The 14060-nt window shown below is 36.4% G+C and overlaps 1 protein-coding gene across 1 annotated transcript in view; it reads right to left on the reverse strand.

The window, feature by feature from the left end:
* Positions 1–325: 325 nt before the first annotated feature.
* LAMA3 (laminin subunit alpha 3) overlaps positions 326–14060 on the reverse strand; it is a 119276-nt gene continuing 105541 nt past the window's right edge. Inside the window, exons 65-77 of the mRNA XM_072411311.1 lie at positions 13878–13995; positions 12633–12773; positions 11852–11982; positions 10873–11007; positions 9706–9859; positions 8822–8970; positions 6601–6790; positions 5490–5630; positions 4709–4868; positions 4497–4627; positions 3958–4051; positions 2362–2481; positions 326–1018 (exon numbers count right to left, since the gene is read on the reverse strand). Coding sequence (XP_072267412.1) covers positions 873–1018; positions 2362–2481; positions 3958–4051; positions 4497–4627; positions 4709–4868; positions 5490–5630; positions 6601–6790; positions 8822–8970; positions 9706–9859; positions 10873–11007; positions 11852–11982; positions 12633–12773; positions 13878–13995 — 1810 coding nt within the window. The 3' untranslated portion in view covers positions 326–872. The remainder of the gene's footprint in view (positions 1019–2361; positions 2482–3957; positions 4052–4496; positions 4628–4708; positions 4869–5489; positions 5631–6600; positions 6791–8821; positions 8971–9705; positions 9860–10872; positions 11008–11851; positions 11983–12632; positions 12774–13877; positions 13996–14060) is intronic.

The following is a 14060-nucleotide window of genomic DNA, read 5'->3' on the forward strand; positions in this document are numbered from 1 at the left end:
GGATCAGTCCAGCAGGCAGTCCAGCCATGACAAAGAATACTATGAGCTACACTTACTGGTTACTCTGTCTTTTATTTCTTTTTTCTGATATTATATTCTCTTATATGTATATTATGACCTTTGAAGTGTTTTTCAGGATATTTGGTTAAATCTTTTGGTATCAGTTTTGCTTTGACCTAAAAGGAAGGGTTATTTTCTAAGTTTGTTCAGCTTTCAAAAAGTAAATGACCAAGTACAGTACCTAACCTCAGTACATAACCAAGCCAGCTGGCAAACATTTAAATTATAAATGCTGTTATAACAAAATATATACAATTAGCACATATCAGTTTAAAATTTTTATTAATTGGAAAACTTATCAAATCAGTGTATCAGTTTATGGTAATTTTGGAAAATATTAACATGTAAAACCATATATATAGTAGGAGAAAGAAACTAAATGTATTTAAATTGAAGTTTAGGAGCAGCGTTGTAGGACTGGGCAGCTTTAATAAATATGCTGTAACTATAAAATCTTTATTTTGTTTTATCCCAGTTTTTGATAATACAGTAGATAAAAGAAAAACAGTCTGCATTGTCTCCATTTTGAGTTTATTTTGATTAGTTCCAAGATTGTATAATCTATCACAGCCAAACAGCATGTTCTCCCACAAGGATCCATTCCATTTGCAAATAACAGCGCTTCTAATTGAGGTAGTTGCAGTTCATATTGGCTTTAAATTTTAACAAACTGCAAATGAAGTGTAAAGAGTCCTTAATGTTCATTATCCATGCTCAGAACAAGTCCTTAATATGGGAAAAAGTCTGTGCAGCAGTTCTCAATAGATCCATATCGATGAAAGTTCCCTGGAGAGTGATACGTGATTTAGCAGTTACACTGCGGGACATCGGTTTAGGCTGATGGCACCATGAAGTTTTGGGATTTTACTGAGGTTAATATCTTTTTTATTGATTTTCAGGTTCTTCATACAGCCAGCAAAAGATCTTTTAACAGGAAGCCATGGCATTTCCAATGCATCTGTAGACAGACAAAATGATTTGTGAGAATGATATGAAATGAGGCCAGGCAAGTACAAAGGTGATGGTCAAGTATGTAGACTAAGAGCATACAATACAGCACTAATTACACTTATTAGGTTATAAACATGAGCATTTTTTTTAAAGAATGTATGCTCAGATGCTGAGTTAGACTAATCTCTTGAATGCATTAAGCCACAGCAAAGCCACAGGGCTTCAAGCATGCGGTCAACTGTTCCTATTTAACCAAATGGAAGGGGTAAGGACCATTTTGCGTATGCCTTTGCACATGGTTGCATTTGCAATTCAATGTGGTTATTGCACCATTCCTGGAAGTGACATTCTAAGGATGCAGATGTTTTTCCTTTTTTGGTGAAAGAACTGCACCACCGACAAGAATGCAAGTGGAACATGCGGAAACACATTGACCTGTAGTGTGGTGTGTTGCTCTTGGGTACATAGAAGCAGTTAGCTATGCTCCTGGGAGTGGTTGACTGCATGGTTTTATTTCACTTGTCTGAAAGGGGTCATAGAGCAGACATAAAAACCTACTGCTTGTTATTGCAAAATACATGACTGATTTTAGATTTTAAAACTATGTTACATTACAATATTACTTCTGTAAAAACAGAACAGGAATACCCTGTTAAGTATTAGCAACATAGATTCTGCCTCATATGCACTTTTCATTTCACTTTACAGACTGGTATTCAAACGTGGAAAAGAAAGAAAAAATTGTTGAATACTATCAATCCTATTAAAAAAAGGGTTCTTGTTTCCAAGTTAGTTTTCATAGAAATGGATTGCCATTATATTTGACAGGAAGTTTCTGTCTCCCGGTGTATGAGCTGGCCTTTGTACTCTTGTACTCTTTGTGATTTCTACAATCCAGAACTCACTTTTACATCAGACTACAAAATATACGATTCTAATTGGCTAGTATGGGTCACATAGGTTAAGATAAACCAAAATAGGGCTATATAGTATTTGAAAGGTTCAAACGTATTCAGTTTCCACAAAAACTTAGATTACGAGTATTTCAAAAAATTTGTTGTTAACTATTTATAGGGGTATTTTCATGTTCATTTGTATGTAATGAAACATTTGTAATACTACAAGCTCATAATGGCTACAGCTTTATGACGTGATCATGATGATTAAATGATCATTACCATCCACCATGCAATTACAGCAGAAATATGCCCAGAACCGTTGAAGCAGCTTGTGGCTTTTACCTCCCCAGTATCATTTTTGGCTTTAATTTTGCCCTCTATAATCTCTATAATCCTGCACAAGGGTAGGAGCAGGGTATTCTATTTTTTGGAACAGGTTGATTTGCATTACCTGGGACTCCTCCAATGTACAATGGAGCCTTGGTATTTGATTGCAGTGCAGAATTGGTCCCGGTCGTCTGCTTAGATTCATTGTCTACATAGAGATGAACAGCATTTTTCTTTTGACTCACTGAAAAATAAAGAGAAAATTAATGGTTACTTACTTCAACTCATAATGACTTAATGCGCCACTCAGTATAAACCAAATGTGTAAAATGAAAGATAACTTAAGCACTGGAAAATACAACAATGTGTGCTATAAAATCCTAATGTCTGAGGGTTTTTACAGCTTTTGAATGCGTTTCTATGCTGGCTGAAATTTATTCTGCAGAACTAAATAGGCAGAAAAATCTAGAACAATGATAACTGGTAGTAACTGTCTGGCTTTCATGGCTTATGGAGGCTGTTCTAAATATTTTATATCAGTTCTTATGCCTATACTTTTAGTGTTTAATATCGATGCTGGCAAAAAATGCAATGTTATTAGTCAATATTAGATTAAAGTCAGAAAAATGTGCTTGTCAATATAATCTTCATATACGTTACCTTCCCTGGTAATTAATTGCCTTCCCATTAACATACTAATGATTTTTCGAAATAAATACCTAAATAAAACTTAAATAAATTGTTTCTATTGAAATACCTTATTTTAAACCCCATGAAAAAAAATCCCTTTTATGGTATGGTTTCTGTGCGAAAATCATGGTGGATAGCCTATTAGAGAACCCTGTCGTAGTACTTATCTCAGGAGCCCTAAGCTTTAAAGCAAGACAGGTTGGTTAACACGTGGTTTAGATTTTTTGGGGGGTTTTGCTTTCTCCTACTGCAGTGATTTCTTGACAAAGTGAGAGAAATCACATATTGGTTAACACCAAAACATCATGTATCCCTGTCTGAAGATTTGATTATACCTCTTGTTTTAAGAACAATGCTAAGATTGGGGATTTTTCCTCACTTTTTTGCCTGATTTATTAAAGCTCCCAAGGGCTGGAGAGGAAACACTTTCATCAGTGAAGTTGGGTGATCCATTAAACCAGGTTTGTTGGATTACTCAGCTATACTGATGAAAGTGTATCGCCTCCAGACTAGGAGAGCTTTAATAAATCAGGCCCTTTGTCTCAGTAACAATGGTCACCAGTACAAATATGGTGATGGATCTCTATATTGGTGACACAAAGAACAATAACAAATTCACAGAAGGTCTCCCCCTTCATTAATTCATTCATAGCTTAGGAAACATGCCTTCACTGGCCTCTAACATGTTTATCCAAAAATACTAAAAATGCTATAAATTTGACATACACGGAAACTGTTGTACTTGTACTCAAAAAATGTATGTTAAGCAAATCTTGTGATTCACACATGCATGGCAGGATGGTCACATCAGTATTCACTGTTGCAGCTTTGCAGAATCTCATCTGCCTATTTAGTGGATAATGAATTAGTATTATCATACCGCTAACGCACTTTGCACTGAGTAGTAAAACAGAATTATCCATTTTTGAATAATTAACCATATCAAGCAATAAATACATACAGCTGTCTTCTTTGGTTTTTAGTGTCTGGCTTTTTTATCAAATACTGGTAGCTGGAATTATGTTCTCACCTGTGATAGTATGCCATTTTCCATTACACAGCACATCTGGAGGAGTAACCGAAGCTTTAAAAGTACCACCAACATTATTCACAGACAAGGTTACCTAAAAAAACATAAGGGAATTAGTTGGACATAAACATTTTGCTTCTTTAGTAGCAGTTTGTTTGTTTTCAATTTACAGTATCAAAATTCGCTAGTTATTGGCTTTGGGATAGCGAAGTCCTGCAGTGTGAATACAATTTCACCTTTTTCATGTATGAGATATTTTTTGCCTTGATGCAAAAAAGGTTAATCCAGCAGGCAATAAGGAAATATTTTGAGATCATCGGAGTTCTAAGGAGATTTCCAAGGACTTCTCACTGAAAAGAGGGAAGGAGGCACTAGGCAGTGCACATGCCTCTCCTTCATTGGGGACACATTCCAGGATGGGCTGCGCTGTTAGAACATCTGTGACTGTCTTTCCCTCACTGTTCATAGATAGAAATTCATCTAACTATGGCCCATCTGAGACAGCACTAGTAATTAGATTTGCACAATTCCCTTCTTACCTTCCCGCTGTCCATGTAAAGGCTCATTCTGTTGTCTGTTTTGTCTCCCAGATGTAATAATACAGTAGAAATGTCTTGTGGTCGAATTTCAAAACTTATTTCAAATTCAAGTCCCATGTCAAATGCATCATCTATAAGAAAAATGTTTGGTTTACTGTGGATAGCTCAGCTAGTGCAAATAGCTGATATTGTTAATGAGAAAATGTACCCACCTGCAACTATGTATCCTGCCTCTGGAGCAAAATACATTCCTGGTTCAAAAGAGCCTTCATAACATGGGATGACACCAACCGTGTGTGATGGTTTTCCTAAAGGAACATCATTTATCTTTGTATTTTTCAGGCAACCAGTAAAAGCTTTTTTGGGCATACCCTAAAATAAATGAAGATGATTAGGAAACATGTTTAATAGCTGTCCTCCCATTCCATGTTTTAAACTGCGGGACCATATTAATTCCAGGAGCTATTAACCTCCCTGGCGGTCTGACTAATAAGTATTTTTAAATGTCAAAACAGTACATTTAAAAATACTTATTTTAAATTTCTCGCCTCCCAGCTGCACGGTCCAGCCCTCCAGCTGCACGTTTGCACCTAGGTGGCATCTGCGACCCCTGGCCTTCCGTCTTCAATGTTCACATGCCGGGGCGCAGATGCTGCATGGCATCTGTGTAGCTTGGGAATGCCCGGCCAGCATCACCAGGGAAAGCAGATGTTGGGCATCGGGGTTACCGCTTTTGGTACTGAAAATTAACCCGGAGCCACACTCGGAAATACCACCAGGGAGGTTAATCAATCCATTTTAATCAATCCATTTTATATCACACATAATCCACCAGTATTTTCAAGCTCATAAAGCTGTGTGTGTGCATCTAATGAAAACCAGAACTGTTAAGGATATTTCTGTAGTAAGGGTTTACATACAATTAACTATCATTTATACATCAAAATATTATTATTTTACTATTTATTACTAAAGTACAGAAATATTTATTACCTGTATTTTAAGAGATGGAAGACCACCAAGGTAGAGTAATGTCATATCTTCCAGACTTAACTGCTTGTTCATACTTCCTTTTCGAGCTTTCAGCCCATCAATGACAAGTCGTCCATTTAGACCGTCCCAGCTAAACACAACCTTAAAACATTCATGAGAAATAAGGTTAGAAAAAAATACTTATTTGTAATATTTAATGATATATTTCAATATAATAATATGTTTTTAAAAAAAATAATATTAAAAACATGAATGCCAATATTCAACAATATTTAACAAATGTTCAAATTGTACAAGAACAGTTATGCTATCTAAAACAACTAGACATTTGTTAAATCATTGCTATAATTGCTCATCTACTAAAATACATATTGCACTATTGCACAAAATGGCTATATTTAGAGAAAAAATAATTCTATTTGAAATCAAATACAACAGGAAAGAACATATTATTTTTCTTTCATTGGGCATGTTTTATTAAAGTTCTCCAAGGCTGGAAAGAATACACTTTCATCAGTGAAGCTGGGTGATCCAGCAAGCCTGAAATGGATCTGGTCTAGGATTCAAAACCTTTGCTAGCAAATTACTTAAAGAAATCAATTCCAGGTTTGCTGGATCACCCAGGTTCACTGATGAAAGTGTATTATTTCCAGCCTTGGAGGGATTTAGAAAAATCAGGACCAGTGCCTTTAGTTTGTGTGCACTAAAAAAATAAAGATGCCAAATCAGCAAAAGCTGCAAATGGGTAGTCAATGAGCTTAATAATAACTAGTTCCTTTGAATGTGTAAACATATCATCTACATCCCCCATTGTAAACAGCCTTGAGTCCTATTGACCAATCCTATGGACAGGGTTCACAAGACCAAAGTGCAACCACTAACACACTAATTTTTTAAGAAGACATTTGTATCTGGCCAGATTTTACTAGATGATAATGTAAGTGCGCAAGATTTGTAATGCTAAACCCCAGGAACAGTGGAACAAATAACCCCATATGATATTGTACAGTCACAAGCAAATCAGAACATCAAATATGTTTACCATGAAAATTACATTTCACAACAAAATTCATGCTTTTTATTAAACCTACCAACATTTTCAGATACTTACAGTATGCCACTTCTTATCATTGTATTTGTCTTGGCTTCTTATTTTTATCTTGTTATCTTTTGTTCCCAAGGAAAACACAAAATGCCCCTTGGACATATGAAGAGCCAGGTAAGTGGATGCTTGTTTGTCAGTCATTAGGAATATCAAGCCTGACGATTTCATAGCGCGTACCTCCAATGAAAAGTGTGACCTGCAAGACATGAACACAAATGATTAATGTCATAACATACCTGAATGAATGCTACAGGTATTATTTCTACAGATTACTCATCCAGTGGGATTGGTGACACATGATGGTCCCAGAAAAGGACAAAAGTCAAGATGTGGGCAGCAAATAACTGGAAATAACTGGATCATAGACTATTGCATAGTGTTTCTTCACTAATTTATTAAATGTTACACTGCTTACATTTAGTATTTTTATTATTATTTATTATTTTCGGCAATGGTATCTATAAACCAAGAAAATGCAGTAAGGCTCTGTACACACGTACAATAATTGTCATTGGAAAGCATCTTTCACAATCCTTTCCAACGACTATTGACTGCACGATGCATGAACAAACTCCATACATACAGCACCGTTCTGCTCTTTGGAGAGGGGAGGAGGAGAAGGACAGAGCGGCACCCCGCTGCCGCTTCACTCTCTCCCTTTTCACCTCCATTATGATCGTTTGTCGTTCATCATCCCTGGATCCACTAGGACGGTCGTTCGGACGATAGATGTTGAGCACTGTACACACGCAAAATTCTCGGACGATATCAACCCTGAGTCGATTATCAGATAAGAACCATTGTATGTGTGTACCTAACCTTACTCTGTCATATTACCATTGTGTCCTCAATAAAAAAGTCTTAGGGTTTTCCTTCTGGTACCACTTAATGGAATTGGCCCCTCATTAGACATTTAAATATAGGCCATCCAAGATATATGTATTTGTGGCTTCTGTAACCAATCCTTCTATAAATAACAATGATATAGTGCATTGACCTTTGTCTCATTGAGTTTGTCTTGTGCTGGTATATTGAGCTGTTGCCTGAGGCCTCTCCCTATGTAAACACTTTGGAGCATTTATATAAAAGAAGAATCCTGTGGATCCCTATGAATGTGTTGCTTTTTAAACTAAACTGACTGTACTACTGAGTCCCTTTCAAAACGTTGTGATCAACCACACAATCATTTTTTAAAATTAATGCCAAGGCAATGAATGTGTTGCTATCTTTATTATTAAGCTGTTCATAAATTAGCAATCAGGCCAAAATAAAAATGAAGTCAATTAAGGCTACGTACACACGCGCAATAATTGTCGTTGGAAACAAATGATTAACAACCTATAGTTCGATAATCATTAACAAAAAAGTGCACAACGACGCAGACAAATGAGGAATGTCCCAGGAAATGAAACACCGTCCTTGCGGATCCGTTTGGGCAACAATTGTTCACTTTCTATTGTGTGTACTGTCGTTCAGTGATTGTGATGGTTCTGCAGTACACTTCCTCCCATACACGTCACTTCCTGCATCGTTTAAATGAACGTAATCAGTGTATGTACATAACTGGTGGATTATATTTGAACAATTGTAGCGTTACAGCATGTACAGAATCATGCACTATACAACTGTTTAAAATTATTAAATAAATATATAAATAATCTGTTGTTAGTTGTTCGTTTTCTAACGACAATTATTGCACATGTGTACCTAGCCCAAGGCCTGTGCGGCTCAGAGTGGGAATTTAGAGGCAGTATGTAGGCAAGTTAAAAAACTATATTGGCCAGATAGTAGAAATTGTAGATGTAGTCAAAAAAGGTAAGTCTGAAGTGAATGTTATGAACCAGTAAGTTTAGTGTGGCTCAGAGTCAAAGTTCAAAGGCAGCATGTAAACAAGTGAGGGAACTATATTTTAGGAAACGTGAACAGTTTGTGTTGCTGTATACAGAAGAAATAAGGAACAGTCAGAATTTCAGAACTACAGAACAAACAATTGAACATTTGAACAATTGGACATTTGACTGACAATCTTTGTTAGTTCTTTGATTCTTTTATGGACCTCTGTAATACATAGAGTATATTACGTATGAGTGAGAAGCTAGGCATGATCATGTTGTTTCAAGATCAAATAAAAAGCTTCTGTTGTAGTTGTGCTCTTAAGAAAGACATTTTGCATCTTATATTTACAAGACAAAAGACAGATTTATCTTGTTCTCAGTAACACTCTTACCTCTCCTTTAAAATCTGCTTGTTTAGATTATAGACCAAGTGACTTTCTGGAGAATCTCCAAACCTGAGGGATCCCAGGGATGATGTCAAGTTTCTATAAAAAGGACAGCTTTGCAGAGTCTTCTGAATGCTTTTTAAATTTGTGTCATACTGTTTTAGGAGACAAAAAGTAAATTTACTAACATATTTAGTATACCTGTCATACATACACAATGGTGATATTACATGAAACCTCAGCATGTTTTAAGTTATATAGGTTGCACATAAAGGGCAGTAAAGTAGTAGAGTATTCTCACTTTGCAAAGTGATACATACATTTCACCCTGTTCCACTTACTACATGGGTCCTAATAGGTTTAATCATTTTAGGCTAAATCTGTTTCAACCATTCAACATTTCCTCGTTGAACTATAAATAACTATACATAGTATGTACATATTATTCTATACATAATATTATTATTATTATTACACAGTATTTATATAGCGCCATCATATTACACAGCGCTGTACATAGTCCATAGTCGTGTCACTAACTGTCCCTCAAAAGGAGCTCACAATCTATTGTCCCTATCATAGTCATATGTCATTAAGTCTAAGGGAGTTAGTCAATTGTTAGGGAGAAGCCAATTAACCTCACTGCATGTTTTTGGGATGTGGGAGGAAACCCACGCAGACAGGGGGAGAACCTGCAAACTCCATGCAGATAATGTCCTGGCTGGGGATCAAACCTGGGACCTAGCGCTGCAAAGGCCACCGTGCTGCCCGTACATACTATATTTATAGTATATATTCAAAGTACAGTGTGTTAAAACTTTTGTTAGAGGTGTAGTCAAGAAACTATAGACAATCCTATAAATATTGAATGACATAAGAAATTACATTACCATGCCAAAGTCATTAAGACTGAGACTTAAAGGCGTTTTCATTGCCTTTAAAATGAGAGGCAATGGGGCCTCGTCTGGCCTGCATGCACCTAATGACACTTTATTCTTCTCTGTGTTCACAGAAAGGTCCTGAACAGTGGGGAATAACGATGCTCTGAAAAAAATAAAAGTACAAGAAACCATTATTCCTGAGTTTAAATACTACAGCATTGAAAAAGTAATACTAAAGTTATAATAGATTTGTTGATGGATCTTAAAGAGGAACTGAACTCTGAAAGTTGTGCACAAAAGCTTCCAAACAAAAGCTTTAATATTTATTGCCTGTATCAGTGGATGTTCCTACTGTATAGGTATGAAGAACTAGAGAATTGTCACCCAATATTACCGGTATTATACTCTGCTCAGTGCTATAGAAGATAATGGAGTCTTAGTATCACTGTCTGTATTAGTCTGTCATTTGCAATCCCTATTTAATGTACAGCGCTGCGTAATATGTTGGCGCTATATAAATCCTGTTTAATAATAATAATAATAATCAATAAAAAATAAAGGATTTGCAGTTCTGATGACAGCTTAATAGTACTCTCATGTCTGTTAGTCCTCTGAAGTGTACAGGCAGCTTTAGTCTAATAATGATAACTAAAGGTAATTCTTGACCCAAATCATCATCAAGTAAAACTACAGCCAGAACTTTTGTGTGCTATGGATAAAGTATGGACAGTTTAAAACCTCCGGATTTTTTTTTTCTAAATTGAATGTTTGTCTGTTCGGGAAGGTTTGCCTAGCTCTCCAAGTAACATGACATGAAGAAAGTGGAAATCACCCCAAAGTAGGAGATCATTCCACCAATGGAAGTTGTCATGACACAGTTGCCCTTAATAGGTAAATATCCCCAATATTACTGTTTCAGTGACAATTGTGGATTTTACTTCTCTTTTTCCAAGTGACAATCACCAACATGACAAATAATGGGAGTGGATATCTGTACTGTTGCTCAGACAGCTTTAAGACTTGAGACTGCTAACCAGTTTGAGACTGCTAACCAAAGGCCCATGAAATTAGGTAAAAAAAAGTGGTTTGAATCATAGGCCACATATTTTTAGCTCACGGTTTTGTCACGGTTAATGGCATGCAGTACAAAGTATTATATAATTTGCTATTTATTACCTGGAAACAAAAACATTAGTAACACAGCCCTGAAATCCATTTCCTCCAAGGTAAATGTCAGTGGGTGATAAATTTGAAGTTCCAGAGGAATCAGTGTTCTCTGTCTCATCCTTGTCATCAACTAGAAGCCTTAGCCTAAAAAAGAAGAATTTGTGATTTATTTACATTTGTTTAGACGTTTTTGATTTTAGCATTTGCCCATTAATCACATTTTAAATCAATATGGCTTCACATTAAATATACAGTTGTATTGTAGAGATGATATATTTCCCTTTGTTCCATTTACATAAAAAAACCTCTTTGACCCCAGATCATCCAGTAGTCATCATACAAACAAAAAACATTATACTATGCAAAAACACCGGCCTGGATATATGGCAAATATTCACTAAATCCTCACCCCATTCGTCTTGGGGTATAACTAAATAATCAATCAAGTCATTTACACAACAACCCACTACAAAGGGTTTAAAAGAAAAATATTTTAGCTTTACAAATGATGGTGAAGATCATTTGTACTCTTTGACAACTCTTCTAAAAGTCACAAAATAAGTAATTTCATACAGATGCTATATTAAAGCAAAATCCTGAAAAGCCTTTTGTCCTGAAAAAATCTTTGTCCTGAGAAATTCTCTTCTTTATATATATTCTACTTGAATCTAGGGATTTAGTGCTATTCCAGGGCATAAATCCCAATTCAATCAGCAGACAAATATTAATCCTCCGCTAATTATAATTTATTCACTAATTATAATGGTATTCTCAAGCTGAACAGACTGATATATACAATGCAGTAAAGTTTTTTTCCTTTTTTAACCAAGGTGTTAATTAGTCTCTTTCAACTTTTTTCTATTTGTGATTGTAATTATAATGTATATTTATATAATTTTATTTAATGTAGGCCACTTCAATATACAGCCACTGTATAGTTGCACTTAGAGCCGGAACAAGTTAATCTGATTAGTGTAATTATACTTACTCATCATTTTCCTTTATTACTGATACATAATGCATTGTTCCATCTGCATATTTGCCCTTTGATTGCAGCTTAGCATTTTTTGTGTCTACATATACAGTTCCATCCTTTATAGAGACCAGTAGGTCATTAGACTGTGGAAAGACATAAATCACACACATTAATATGGTCAGAAATAAAAAGGAAAATATTAACAAACATCCCTGTAATCCAGTGTTTCTCAATCATATTACCATGAAAAGGCTTAAAAATAAACAGCTTGGAATAATTACTGAATTTTGGGGAACCCTCCCCTAAATGAATTTCATTGGAGTTAGGGGGGGGGGGGGGGGGGAATGACCTTCCTGCTGGATCATGCCAGATTTCTGGCAAAAAAGCTGAGCTGTGCATGCAGTGTCAGCTTTAGTTTACAGGAAAACCCAGCATTCCCCGGTTCCCTCGTGTGTGCTGGGATAACGTATGATTATGTAATCCTGGAATGGCAAATCAAGATGGCCGAAGATCATGCGGAAATGGAAAAGATGGTGGGGCCAGGCAATGGAATGCAGACAGATGTGTTTGCCAGGTTTAGTTTGGTTTTAAATATATTCCAAAAAAACTATATAAGACTTGACAACCTGGAAGGTATCCCTTAGATTGTGAGCCTATTAGAAGGACAGCTATTGAAATGACTACTGACTTTGTAAAGAGCTGCATAATGTGTTGGCGCTGTATAAACACTGTGTAAAAATAATAATAATAGGAGGTGTGGATACATAAAAAAGAATGATATAAGAGGACATACCTGTGTCTGATGACTAAGCAGTATAGCATTTCTCTGGGGTGTCTGGAAACCAAATGATGCCTGGAAGTCACCTGGGAAAGTGAAGCCATCTGGTTTCAGACCCAGCGTTCCACCATTAGAGAACTCCGCTGAACGGACAATCTACACAAAGAGAACATCACTGTTAAGAACTGCACTAATAGAAGGCTAGGGGAAACTATGTATATATAAATATATACAAACTCATACAGACTGCTCTAGTAGGATAAAATTTAAAATTTTGGCTGCTGTAAAATTTTATTAAGAACTGAACAAACTTGAAAGTATCAATGTATTTTGTAAACATTCAGACAAAAGGACACTTCTAGACCCAACTTTGAATTACAATATTTAGGTATCTAAACAATAAAGTATTATATTAATAATAATAAAAATAATATTAATCTTCTATTAAAAAGCACTTTAAAATGATTACAATCTTTAATAAAAAGTAACAAATGATGCCCCAAAGCAAAGGTCGGCAAACTCCGGCCTTTAGGCCAGATACGGCCTGGCTGGTAGTTTGTTCCGGCCTAATGCCCCCTGGCCGATCTGTCCTAATCCTAGCCACGGCTTTAGGGCCGCAGGTTGCCGGCTGCATCTGCCAGGGGGTGTTAGGCTGAAACAAACTACTGGAGCCGCATGCGGCTCTTGAGCCTCCTCCTGCTGTGGCTCCCCTATTTACCGCAGCCGGCGTTAACACTTCCACCACCCTTAGAGAAATTTCCCTCAGAGTAACGTCATGATGCCAGAACCCACCCACTCTCCCATCGCAGATCTGAGCCTGCGATGGGAGAGTGAGTGGGTTGTGACACAACCCACCCACCTCCCTGAGCCTGAGATTCAGGGAACATGGCCCGTGGTTTTGGCCGGTGCGCGCCCCCCCCCCCCCCCGGACCACCGGTTGGCGACCACTGCTCTAAAGCATTAAAAGTTAACTCAAAACCAGTACATGTATCCATAACTGATTGATGTGAGAAATAAAATTATCATTTTTAAGGAGTTAATGCTGATAAGAAAAACTGCATAAGTGAACTTTTTCTGTGTGAGATGTCATCATGCTAACATGGATAAATTCATAGTTTGGTGGTCTTCATTTACAGCAAATGATTGCATGTAAAACTCTATTCAGGCCACTATCATGAATGAAATTACCAGTGGTTGGGTTTTTGCAGTGTGAAAACCTGAATCATTTAGCATGTAGAACCTTCAATAATATCAACTTACATTCCAGCCATCATAGCATCTCCTACTGACTCCATATGTTACTGCGAATTCAGTTCTACTCTGTGGAGACTTAACATTTTTAACACATCCACGAAAAGGAGGAGTTTTTATGTCATATCTAAATCGAGAGAAATAGAAAAAAATATTTATTTCTATGTTGTTTTGTTTTGTGTTATATTAAAA

The sequence above is a fragment of the Pyxicephalus adspersus genome, chromosome 5, assembly GCF_032062135.1.
Source record: "Pyxicephalus adspersus chromosome 5, UCB_Pads_2.0, whole genome shotgun sequence".
Lineage (NCBI taxonomy): Eukaryota > Metazoa > Chordata > Amphibia > Anura > Pyxicephalidae > Pyxicephalus > Pyxicephalus adspersus.